Consider the following 13,239-nt stretch of genomic DNA (forward strand, 5'->3'; position numbering starts at 1 on the left):
CAAGTTTTGTTCCAGAGAAGCAGAACTTGACCCTTTTAGTCTTTGTTCTGGAAGCAGGACACTTACACACCAGACTTTCCCAAAGAACATATGGTGTGAACATTTTGAAGTGACCAGAACGCAAACCCTGTAAGTACGTAGCAGCTGGTGGTTTCAGATGTTAATACTGCTAAAAGTAACCATGGTTTGTGAAGTAAAATGCTGCGGACCACTGCTCAGAGTAATGTGGTCCCAGGGGTAGATTCTACCTAGAAACAAGCAACTCCCATAGCATCTGATCATGAAAGTACTAGGTATATGTCCAGAGGCATTGTCTGGCTGTGAAGGATCTGGTCCCCACCAAAAGTTCAAATTCAGGTGGTTTTTTTTGCCTATTTGTAAGAACATACAAAATGTTTTTGCTCATTCACACCACCTATTTCCAAAAAGCCAGTGTGCAAATGGCAGCTTCAGCAAAGGGGCGACTCTAATCAGTTCTAAAAGCAACGAAGAAGCCAAGCTACATCTGTGCAGCAGCTCCTGTGCTGCGTAGGTGTTGGCCGATACTCGAGACTAGAACTGAACAGAAAAATATTCATGAGATAGAAAAGATGAGCCTGCCAGCCATAGCCCAGAATAAACAGCTCACTGGCTTGGGCACTCATTTAGGAAGCTGGTATTAAATGTCTACAGGGAAATAATACAAAAAAATAATACACACCCTGCCCGATTTGGAAAGGACAATTCTCCCATGTTCCAGAAAAATAGGATGCATACAAGGCTGGGCCAGCATCTCCCTCTTGCTCTCTGGACCAAAGAAGATCACATGAGCTGGAGAAGGGAGAAAGAGAATCCTCTGGTCTTTTCTTAGCAAACTATAAACCAACAGAGAGGGGCCCAAGGTCTAGCTCCAATATTTGGGGAACTGGCTCCATTTCCTTTCCCCTTTTTTTTGCATTTCAGACAAAAGAACAAAGCCCACTCCTGAATAATGCATTAGGCTGATGCTCAGGTTGCTCAGGATGCTACAGTGAAAGGCAGGAGACCCAAGTCCTTGACCTGAGTCAGGCAGAGTACAAACATCAAATTCAGATTATTTCCTATGACAAGAAAACGCACTGACATACCTTTTGAGATTTCACTGCTTTTGAGCTGCACAACCACTGAAGAAACCTTTGGCAAACACAGCACCTGCCACAACCTCTTAAGTTTGTGCATTGGGTCGTAACCCCTCTAAAGAATTGCCATTTTCTAAGTCGATGTTTGAAACAGTTCTTGTTCATGCTGGTACAGCATTAGCTGGGATAATTAGGGCACCCCGACACAGCTGCAGGAGCCTGCTGTGTTTTATAAATTATGTGCTAAAATAAGCTTATTTAAAAAATTCCTGAAGACCTACGTGCATATGCACACAGTAATTCAGTTGTTGCAGCTATTTGCTTTGCTCCTTGCTACTCCACAGAGCCTGTGGCATAGCACTGAGCTTCCCAGGTTCAGCAAAGACATTTGGAGAATCCAAGTGGGTGAAAGTAAGAGAAAGCATCAGGTGTAAAGGGTTCCTCTCTCCACAGCACTGACTGTAAAAAGAGATGAAAGCTCACTAACATGGAGCATTTTAACTCAATGAAGAAATAACGAAGATCCTGACTTGCTCTTGTCCACTAACAGCAAAGTAAATTATAACTGCAAATGAAAGCATCCAAGGCCGTAGTAATATCAAGCCACATCTGTTTCTGCTGGCTGCAGTAAGAGATGTCTGTCAGTTCACTAGGATGTGACAACGCAGTAAGGTACAAGACCTGAGAAGCAGACCTAGCTGCATTTATTTCCTTGAAATTTCACTTTATGAAGAGTGATTCTGCAGCTACCAGGTGACATGGCTTTATAAACAGAAATCACGTCCAAGTTTCAGTCACTAGAAGAGTGGTTCTATTATGACACTTATGGGTAAAAAAATCCACTGCAATTTTTTGAGAAGATTCTGAAATAAGTTGTCCTCCTCAATTATTCCTGCAGCTGGGACAGGCTGGATTTCAGAACACATTGCAATTGACTGGTACACCCATGGTCAAAACCCCGTGCTCTTCCCGAGGCAGCTGTATCTTCCTGTATGCGCTTTGCCTGTGAGAGCCACGCAACAGCAAAGCGTCATCTCCACTGGCCGAGTCACCTCAGGGAAGACTCGCCAGCTTTGGTAAGAGGATCACTTGAGAGCTAAGAAAGCCCAGCAGGACTTTGGGTGATAGATCTCATATCCTCCTGCGTCTTTGAAAGCAGTTAGCGCCCCAGCCCAGAGAAGCTTGCCTGCTTCAGAGGAAAAGACAACTTTGTCTCAGTTAAGATGCTAAACATATTGGTTTGGTGTTAATGCTTTAAACAGAGAAAGCTGAAATACTCAAATATGTAGCTTGTGAGATTACAGGAACATCAAAAATTATTTCTTTAATCTGTCTCTGTCCAAAGCGTTATGAAGACACATCAGGGAGAGTTTTTCTTTCATGCTGATAAGGTTTGCTGGAGATGAACTGTACAACCTGGCCCAGCAAAGGCCTGGCCAGCAATGATCCCGAAGACACAGCAACACTGGGATTGTGTGGCCCAGGGCGCTGCCCGCACACTGTGGGGGCAGCAGCCCCATGGAGGGGAGCGGCAGCGGATGCACGGGATTGATGACAAGCAAAGCAACCCACCAAGAGCAGCTCCTGGCATTGCTGGCTGCCTGCAGCAGATATGCTGCCGCTTGCTTCTTTTTATTTTGGTCTTTTCCAGATAATGTAGCTGCCTGGTGCTGGAAACATTTATTCACGTGAGAAGGTGAACCCACTGATTTAGAAGCTATGGTTCTGTGCAGGGAAATTTCCTGTGAACAAAGGTTAAGATCACAGCCCACCTTCCTCCTCCTGCTTGACAGACACTAGAAATCACAACCATACAGACAGCACGGGAGCAAACCTTTCTGCCTAGAGCCTGCAGAGAGCATTAACACCAACCCCAGGATCTTTTATTCCGCTTTTGGAAACAAACAAAAGAACCAGAAAGTGAGACCACAAGGCATTTGAGAAAATACTGAGAAAAGATGGCCATGTCAAAGGAGAGTGGATATGCTCATTCACCAGCAATCCAGGCTTTCTTCAGAGGAGGGCTGAAGAAGTCACAGCTGAGAAAATATTTACAATGTAAAGAACTCTTAAAAAATAAAATAAATTAAATAAAATAAAGTAAGTAGTTTAGACTCAGCAACCTCAAGATTTTGGCTAAAAAATCAGCATTTACAATAAGATGTTTACACAACCAAGGAGAACACTCCTATAGTGATCTTGATCGCAGTGGTCTAAAATCAGATCAGTACAGAACAATTTTTTCAATAAGGTAACAATGTATCAGCTTGTTCTTATGTCCCTTTCACTTGTGTTTGAAAACATCCCTTTCCATTTTAGCCATCTTACACACTTCTGAAATACTACATCATCTCTTATTCCATAAGTTCTCACTTAGCAAAGCTGACCAAGCGTGGGCAAACAGCGTATGGAACCAGTAATTTTAAGAAAATTTTTCAGCTTGTGTTCTTCACTCTCCCTCCCATCATCCCTTCCGCAGTGCTCCTTGCTTCTTTACTTTCATCAAGTTTTAACAGGGCATCTTGCTCCTTCCCCCAGGTACCATATAGCTGTGCATATAATGACTGTGACAGCAGTGCTCTATAGCAGCGTACTGCCAGAATCACATCGAAAGCAAAAACCTCCTACGGCTTAACATAATCTAGCCCTTCCTCAGCACAGGGCTTGAAAGCCTGTGACAATTACTGGCGTCAAAAGAAGCCTCTTTTTCCGTTGTCAGCACCGCAAGGCACAAACGCATAGCCTTCCTGTCCTTTATAAGTGTTTCTTTTCCTTTCACGAACTGACTTCTCCTTTCTTGTTGTGAGGGAAGCCAAGTGCAATTCCGCCAATTCCAGCATGCCAGAACTGAGAGGACTCACTAGATACTCCATTAAAATCGGAGCCAGGCAAGAGAGGATGCCGTCCACCTGAACAGTCGCCAGTTCGTGGCAGCCAGAGCCACGTGCCAGCTCGAGTTCCGCCTGCTAGACTCAGAGTCCCAGCATCCCCACACATGGGGACATTTCTCGGAAGCTCTCCTATGCACACGGAACGCCGGTGAATCCATCTACTCATCTGCAGTTTTAAATATTTGCAGCACTGTGGTAGAAAATCAACCCAAATCGCCAATGACAACCTATTTTGAGCTTTGGGCCAAGAAAACTGCTAAAAATGCAGTTTTCAGACTTTACTAAGTGTTGCTGTTAACACGCATTAGTTGCATTATCCATTCTTCTGCTATTTTCTCTTTGGCCTACTGCCTCCCATAAGTAAGTACAAAGGGGAAGGGGAGGGCACAGTCAAGATATATCCCAACACTAAAAGCCATATTCTTAATAAATAATAACAATAATAATCTTTATGTTGTAAGCTCACAGAAAGGCATGTTTCAATGCCCGATTTTTAACAGCCCTTGGTCAGAGTGAGGTCTACAGCATAACACCTTCCTCCTGCCAAACAATCACATTTTAGTATAGTGGTAACACTGTGTTATTCAGTTATTTCCTTTAAAAAAAAAACTCAGAAACTTGAATGTCACCATGGGAACAGTCTAAAGTTGATTTTGGAAGTAGGCTCATTTCCTATAGCTTTTCTGTTGGCATAAAAATAATGTCACTCAATTGTATTAGAAGCAAATGCTTTATGAAGTATCATCTCTAAAGGTACCGTTAGTTGTGAAAATATCCTAATAGTTGCATTTCTTTAGTTTCTGAAGCAGAATAAAGGGCCCAGAAAGGTTTTTTTTCCCTGTTTTTCTCAACAAGAAACACATCCCAAGCTACCACCAGTGTGATCTAATTCAATCATTCTTCAGCCTGAAATGTGTAATAAGTGTCAGTATGGAAAAATTCCTTCTTAGAAGAACAATTAAAACTTAAAGGAGTCATCCTGCTTGGCTGGCTGAACAAAAGACACATGTTCACACAAGAATAATTCAGTCAACCGTCTTAATAAGGATTTACTTTCAACAGAACCTTGTATGGGTACACTAGACTCAGTCTCATTAAGAAGTTGGATTTTTATACAGCATGAACCATTGGCAATCTAAAACAGACCCACTGAAGAATGGAATGGAGAATCAAACGCAATGTTTCAGACCCAAGCTCTATGTGCCTTTAATACTTTCCTTTTCTTTCTTTTTTTTTTCTTTTTTTTTTTTTGAGAGTGCACACTATGACATACATTTGCATTTATCATGTTTTTAACTTCTTTTCTAAGGATGAACTCTCTGAATCCACATCTTCCAACTCGGCTCTGTGTCTTTTTAGTCCTCCAAGAGATTGAGTACTCTCAGTGCCTGCACGATACAAGTCGGCAGTATCCTCCCTTGTGCTCACATCGTAGCTGTTGGAGTCCACTTCCGACAGGCAGCAGTCTTTGTGCAAGCTCACACCCATCTGTACAAGGCTGCCTTTATCGGCATTCGAGTGCACCTGTAGTCCTTGTGTCACAGCCTCCTGCTCTCCAAAACTCTGTCCATTGTTGAAGCATGAAGGGCGAAGATGCAAGTGGCCATTATTGTGGTTAATGCAGGCGGTGTCAAGGCTCCTCTCCTCACTGTCATCAGCCTGGGTTTTGGAGCAGTGACCTGACGTGCTACGGATGGCAACAGTGGGGAATGGAGGGACCAGTGAGTGATGGCTTGAGGCTGGTTGACAGTTCTGACTATTTTTCTGTTCCACCAGTCCTGCAGTCTGAATGCATGGTTCTTCAGTACAACTACTTAGCCCTTTGCAGTTAGCTTTTCCATTTAGCTTTTTAGCCTCAAAGGAATGCTCTATACCTCCACTGCTAGTGTCTTCAGATGTGTTTTCTTGACCCTCCATCCGCCGCTGATTGTCACATTCATGAATTTGACCATTACTAGAATTTTCTATTGAGCCACATTCTTTCAAAGTTTCTTTGTTGTGGCTTTCGGTAGAAAGAGCTGGGGAGCCCTGAGGAACTACTGAACTCAAGCTCCTAGCGTCTTCCTTATTTAGCAAGTGTGCTGTACTGTCCCTTCCACTAGTTCCTGGTTTCCCTTCATCATTCTCCCCATCTTCTCTGGAGGACTCACCATCTTTATTAGCTGAATATGATATGTAAGAATAATGAAGCCATTTGTATGCTTTGTAAATCTTTCTCTCCACTGATTCACTGTCAGAACAAGGAGACGTCCTTTCTTTGAGAACTTCTTTGTTGGCTGAACTCCTTTCTGGTGAAGAAGCTGGAGAAGAAGACAGGTCATCTACTTTGATCTGGGGGTAATCATAGATATCCTCACCTATGTAGGGAGTGACGTTCTCCGTGTTAGTACTAGTCCTTTCCTCCTTTTGCACCTTCTGTCGACGTCTCAGTGCATTGCGTTGCCTCATAGATGTGCGTCGTTCATTCAACTCCTCTTCATCTTCTGTACTGCTGCTGCTGCTGGAACTGCTGGATTCATTCTCCTCTGGACTTGGGGACCGTGGCCGTGGGAACAGGTCTGTTTCTAGTTCTGCCTCGCAGGTATTGTCATCAGAATCAGACTCATTGGAAAGGGCCAGGAGACGTTTATCTTGATACTTTCTCAGTGCAGAGAGCCTCTGTTGACGGGAAGCCATGTCTTCTCTGGCTGAGGGGGATTCGGTTGATCTTAAGGCCCTTAAGTTATAGGCAGTTTCATCAGATTCTTCAGCCACATGGGGTGGTGGGGAGTGATGCAAAGAGGCAGAGGACTCGGACTCGCTGTAAGCAGAGCGTTCACTGACGCCTGCGTGGAGCTGCAGGATTGTACTCTCACTAAGGTCACTGTCCGAGTCAGAACTCCAGCCCTCAATCTCCCGGCGCACCAGGGAGTCAAAAAAGGCCATCATCCGTGGATCTTCCTGGACTGACTGGTTGGCATAATCGTGGGACAAACCACTACCACTATTCAACACAAGACTGATGTACTCTTCATGAGTGTAGAGGCAACGTGAATCATCCTCAATCCTACCATCTAGATCCCCTGTGCAATCAGGCTGTTTGTAAGGACTCCAGATCTGTAACGAAAAAAAAAATACATATGTCTTTGAGTTCATAAACGACTACAAGTGTTTGAAATAGAACCGTAGTACACACACCCAGCACAACTGCAAGTTGCAAATAGTTTTTATTAACTGTCACCCCTCAGACCCATACTTACAAGTATTCCAGAGATGTGGGTTTTTTTCCTCCCCCTTCGCAAGTTTTTTTTTTCCTGCATCTACTTCACCTATGCAGAAGTTAAAAGCTCTCACACTGCAGATTATCCCTCATTTCAATATTTCAGTGTGTAATAATTTCTCCCAAATTGCAGGGCTCTATTTTTATGTAATAGGGGATGCTTACTCACTAATGGTAAGAATAGTTTGTTGCCTACAATACAGCCTTAGCACTAATGAAGGCACTTGTTTCCCAGGAAACTGGAGTAACATTTCATCTAGCTGCAGTCAGTCACAGCTGATCAGCAGGCAGGGAGCTGAAGGCATGGAGGGGAGCAGCAGGCCTGCACTACTCCCTTCAGGGAACAGTCCTGAAGGAAAGAAAGCATCCAACATCCAAGATACAGCAGCAGTTTTAGTTAGTGGGGAAAGGCAAAGAAGAGTTCTACTGAAAACTACTTTTGACGTGGAGAGAACTAGTAACACTGCAAAGTGTAATGATATAAGCAACAGCAACAGCCTTGACTGTGCTATCCATCTAGCCTTCCCTCAGCTTCCCTGGTGTGGAAGAGAAAAAAAAGCCCCAAAGAAGATCCACCAATGTCCCTAAGAAACTGGCAATCCATAGCAAACATAATAGTTGGATCTCCTCACCTTTCTCAGTTATACTCACAGATTCAGGGGCAATATGATTATGGCACTCATTGGACAACCACTATCACTTTATTCTAGATTGATGGTTAATGGAATGCACACCACTTACTGTAAGCAGAGCCACTATGTAGCTTATGCACAATACTGCCTTAACTTTCTGCTTATGAAATGTCTCATTTCAGTCATGCTTTGATTTTACCATGCTAATGAACTCAGGGAAGAAAATTCTACGCCAGCTGTCTATACCAGATTGGCCTTTTGGGATAGACTTTGGCAAACACATCTAACTCTTCTCCCAATAGAATTTAGTCAAGTTTTGTTCCAAGTAGACAAAACCACTATCAAAACGCACGTTTTGCCTGGGTAAATGGGATAATCAGCACTCATCTCACAGATGTGTAGTTAACACATGCAACATAATCTGATAGTACTATGACAAACACTATAAAAAAATCCCACAAGAATGCCAGCAATTCTGTATTCACAGAGATTTTCAACAGTGTGCAGTAAGAGCTTGCACCTTTAATACTGGAAGTAAACCAAAATAAATTATTATTTGAAGTGAAACAAAATAAATTAATTACTAGTACCTGTTCAGCACAGCCAAATTTAAGATGTACAGGTAACCTTTATTCTGGAATTCTCCCAAACCTGAAGGCCTTTACTTTGCATCCTCTGTAATTTATGGTTTGTATTTAAGGAGCACAAACCTTAGTGTAATGCTTCATACTCTACACCTGGACAGGCAGGCTGGCATGACCCTTCCTCAAACAATCTTAACAGTGTTAGATTGGTGACTAGATTTATAATTTTTTTTAAGCAAGAGAATCAAAAAACTCTTAGATTCTGTATGAACCAATATAAATGGAGGAGAGGTAGTCTGCTCTGAAGTTTCTCCAGGAAGGTCTGTTCTATAAAGAAAAGTCATCTAAAAAGGTACAAAAAGTGTGTACAGAGAGATTTCATATCCTTGTTTGTGCTACCAGGTCCTTCTGCTCACTCTGCAGGCAACAGAGAAAATACAGCAATGTTAAATATGGAAAAGATAGCTACAAAGAGTCGATAGCGAGGCTTTTCCCTTTCTGAGACAGACTTGCTCACAGAGAAAGAGTAAGTAATCAAGAGAAGTCAAGGGAATTCAGGATGAAAACCTGTTTGTGTAGGATCAGATGTCCCTGGAGACTGATAGCCCCACTTCTTAGACATTTGCTATGAGAGAGTGTGAGGGCCTATCAGAGTCCCAGAAAGAAATCAGACTAAGAATCTATTCCCAGCAGAACTGGGAACTCTTTAAATTGGCAGCAACTGGTCCAGTGCTCTCTGTGGTGTCTGAAATGGGCTTCTGTGTAAATGGAATGCCTTTGCCTTTTTCTCATCCTCTGACTGATGCCATGTCGAGGAAGAATGTGAGCAAACTGGAGAAATCATCCCACTGAAGCAACAATCTATGAAGAAGTTCTTTCTCTGTTAGAGAATTAAGGAGCTGAACATTACTCACTGATGCCCTGAGTACGGATATAAAAACTGGAATGATAACAGAAAAGAGGAGTACAAAACTGGTTCTCTACTTCAGCAGAGATGCTTCAGAAAGCATCTTTAAATTGCTTGTATTCCATGGTGGCAAACCCCCAAATTTTAAAACAAAAAGGTACTTATGCCCATAGTGTGAGAATAATTAAAACCAGATCTATTAGATTATCTGATTAGGCAGAGGCAGCTAGCCACAATGACATTAATCTGTCACCATAGCAACATGGGCAAATAGACTTTGCTATCTTTGATATGCTGATGATTTTTAAACAAATGGGCCCTACAACAGTTGTGCTCAGTTACACAGCATTCCATTTCCAATGCAAAACAGTGCTGATTTTTGTAAATCTCTATGCACTTTATCTATTTTATCTTTTCTGGAACTATCTTCTAACTGCATAACTGATGGTAGCCCTCCTCTAAGCCCCACACATCAGAGGGAATGCCTCATTTTTTTTTCTGCAATGTAATTAATTTTTCTGCCAGCACATCCCAATGTCTCACACACTTAACTGAGGAGAAAGTGGTATTTTTCTATTTTATACTGCTTTAGCTCTCATGGTGAATGCTTGTTGCAAATGATAATTTTAGTTCACAGCTGTGCTTTTCCACACGATTTTATTGAGGTTCAGGTTTCTGAAATGAAGGGCAATGAGCAATCCATCTGGATTGATGCATCCAGCGTACACTGTCTGGGGTCAAGGCTTCTAGTGTCCTTTATTAATGAGCTTGTTGAGTCTTATTTTAGGTTTCAGAAACCTCCTCACCTGAATATTCACACTCCCCTCCCCATCTTGGCCATTGTATTCTCAGTCCTAGCAGAAATCAAACCCTAAACCACTGAGCTACTGAAATACATTCTTGCAGGTGCTTTGCAACAAAGTAAAACAAAAGCAAAAAAAGCATAAAGACAAAGGTCAAAATCATTCTTGTGAAGACTATTCATTTCAGCAGGACTAGGTCTGAGATTAATTTGTATCTCATTTGCAATCTGCATTAAAATAGCAAGTGTGTTGGCAGAAGCACGTGGAATTATTGAATGGTTTGTCTGTATCATGCCTTGATGCTGGTGCTATCAGTTCCTTACTTCTCAAGTACTAAATTTAGGCTAGCTAGTCTAAAAATTAAAAGCTCAGACAACTACTTGCATACACATCTTTAATTCATCACAGAGTTTCTATAATCGAGGGAATGGAATATCAGCCAACCACAGTGACGTTATCTTCTGTGATTTAATTCCAGAAAGATTTTTGGAAGACACTTGAAGGACAGCAAAAGGAAGGACACTTTCTAAGGAACTGATTGAAACAAACAAACAAAACCCAACAAAACAAGAAAACAAAAACCACCAAGTACAATTTTTATTTATGGCTCTTCCTCTTGTAATCTCAACTTCGAACAAGTACATCAAGCATTTATATGGGGGAAAGAAAGCCATGCAAGGGAAGGACATGTATTCCCAGCTGATTTTAATGCAGTAAAGAGTCCCTCAGAACTGCTGGTGTTGTTTTTAGTGTTTTGCCCTTCTGCTAGTGGCAGTTACAACCTCCAGCCTATCTGCAGAAGTAACTGGAATTAAGAAGAAACCACCATTGTCTGGTTACCTGCAAACTGCTAAGACAGTACCTTTAAAAAGTGAAGTCAGGCAGATCAGACAAGCTATAAGTCTTTAACCAATCTGATCCCCAAACAACGCACATTACAAGCTGAGACAAAGTGACACACAACAAAAGGGTAAGAACTTCTGGCTCGTTAATAAACTTAATACATTAAACACCTTTCCCTTAATTTGTTTCTGGCTTGCAATGTTTGGGGAATTCAGTTTCTTCAAAGCAGTGACACGAGCTCCGCTGCACATACTGTGACACAACAGGTGTTCTCTTCTAAGGAAGCATTCAAGCAGAGGTGTCTTTGAAAGAGTTACACAACCTGTGACTGGGGCCTTAATCGCACTAACCTTTTAATCACTAGGAAAAAAAAAAACAACTCCAAAAACGCCCAAACCTCAGCAGAAGTACACAAAAGCAACACAGGGGATTGTTTATACCAATGCTAATCCAACAGTCTAAGTACACTCATGCAGGAAGGATTCATAGGGTGAAGGGTCAGCAGATCTAAAACCCAAAAGGGAGAATTCAAGCTGCATGAATCAAGATCTGAAAGTAAAAATATGCCTCTGGCAAAGGTGTTGTTAAAACAGTGGCAGTTCAACTGCTTGGAAATGGAAAAATTGGTGAGCTGCTAAGACTGCTTAGTGCATTTTTGTTCAAAGTCTGTATTTGACAGATTTGTGATCAAAACTGTTAGAAGGGCACGCACGAAATAAAAAAGTAGAAAAGCAAAGTAAAGTACCAGTGCAAGATGGAAGGAAAGCTGAACTACAATCAGAACTCAAATGCTGATAGTAGCTGTAATGCAAGTGATGAAGCTGGGCACTGGTCCAGTACCCGGGTTTTGGGCCAGTTCTGGTCCGTAAGTTGCAGACCACTAAAACATGGTTTTGCAGGACAAGTTAATTCTGTCAACTTGTAGCTGACCAAAGCATTTACTAATACTCAACCAACCTCATTTATAGCCACATGCATGTAAGACTTTTAAGAAGTCATTCAGCAAATAGTTAGAAGCAGCATCAGTTCTCATCATCCTACTTAAAAATTAAATTGTTCTGGTTTCTTTCATCTTGTTGATAGACCAAAACTATAGCAAAATGTCTACAGCAGCAGAATGTGAAGTGCCTTAGTGTAGCATAATCCTCAGCCTCCCTACCCTCAACCTCGCCTATTAGAAATGACAAAAAAGTTTCTGCCTTGCTCCCACAATACTAGCTATTTTTCCGTAAGGAAAGAAAGTTTCAGAACCTAACAAAGTTTGTTACCTCTTTCCATGGCACATAAAAAGGCACAAACTTTCTAAAAATACTGTACATCATTAGGGGATTCAGAAAAGACATTTGTGGAAGGTATTAAGAGTCCTGTTTCCTCTGGAAGCTACAGAAAGGTATGTGGAATTGATTCAATGCGGAAATATGTACAAAAATGATAGAAGGGCTCCTGAGGCAGTATTTGGGCCAAAGTCAGCTAAGTCAGGCTATGCTAAGGCTCAGCAATACTCTTTTTTGAGAAATTTTTATTACGTTTCAGCCCAAAGCATCAGAAGTCTTAAGAGATCATGTTACAGCTGTGGCCCAACTCACCCGAAAATGACTATTTGCGTGATACTTTGGTTATGTACGGAATGAAACTGGAAAAAAAAACAAACATTTTTCAAGGTACAAATCCAGGAATTTCTGATCTTGTCCCTTTTCTCTAAAACCTTAAAAACTGAAATGAAATTTCAAGTTGAAATGGTCAATTCAAAATTTGTATCAGTTTAGCCAGCAAATGAGACATACCTCTTTACAGAAGAATAAGATGAGAAGACAGGATGAGTGTGGAAAAGAATGATGCTGAGCAAAACAAAGCACTTCTTCCTGAAATACTGAAAGAATACATTTTCTGATAATTAGTCTTACCTTTATAATCTTTTCAACGCCAGAAGAACAGATCATGTAAGTGTGAGGATTAAAACGGACTTGGTTTACAATTGACCGATGACCTTTCAATACCATAAAAGCACCATTGACGACCCTGCCAATGCCACCTGCGGGAAGAACAAGCACACACTGAAATGAATAATTAAATCTTCACATTGCTTTGATCATAATCATTTAAAGTCATGTTATATTTGACAATGCGCTTCAGCTTTATTTTGCAATATGTTAAGGCCTATGTTGGCTAGAGAATTTCAATTTTATGAGCAATGCCCCTATGAAAAGCTGCAAGTTTGATGAA

General features: G+C 41.6%; 1 protein-coding gene across 3 annotated transcripts in view; it reads right to left on the reverse strand.

The window, feature by feature from the left end:
• Positions 1-5,206: 5,206 nt before the first annotated feature.
• DCAF5 (DDB1 and CUL4 associated factor 5) overlaps positions 5,207-13,239 on the reverse strand; it is a 77,311-nt gene continuing 69,278 nt past the window's right edge. For all 3 annotated transcript variants that reach the window (XM_082058501.1, XM_082058502.1, XM_082058503.1), the window contains exons 8-9: positions 12,921-13,048; positions 5,207-7,084 (exon numbers count right to left, since the gene is read on the reverse strand). In XM_082058501.1, the coding sequence (XP_081914627.1) occupies positions 5,273-7,084; positions 12,921-13,048 (1,940 nt within the window). In that variant the 3' untranslated portion in view covers positions 5,207-5,272. The remainder of the gene's footprint in view (positions 7,085-12,920; positions 13,049-13,239) is intronic.

This window comes from Streptopelia decaocto (genome assembly GCF_964273445.1).
Source record: "Streptopelia decaocto genome assembly, chromosome: 7".
NCBI classification, from domain to species: domain Eukaryota; kingdom Metazoa; phylum Chordata; class Aves; order Columbiformes; family Columbidae; genus Streptopelia; species Streptopelia decaocto.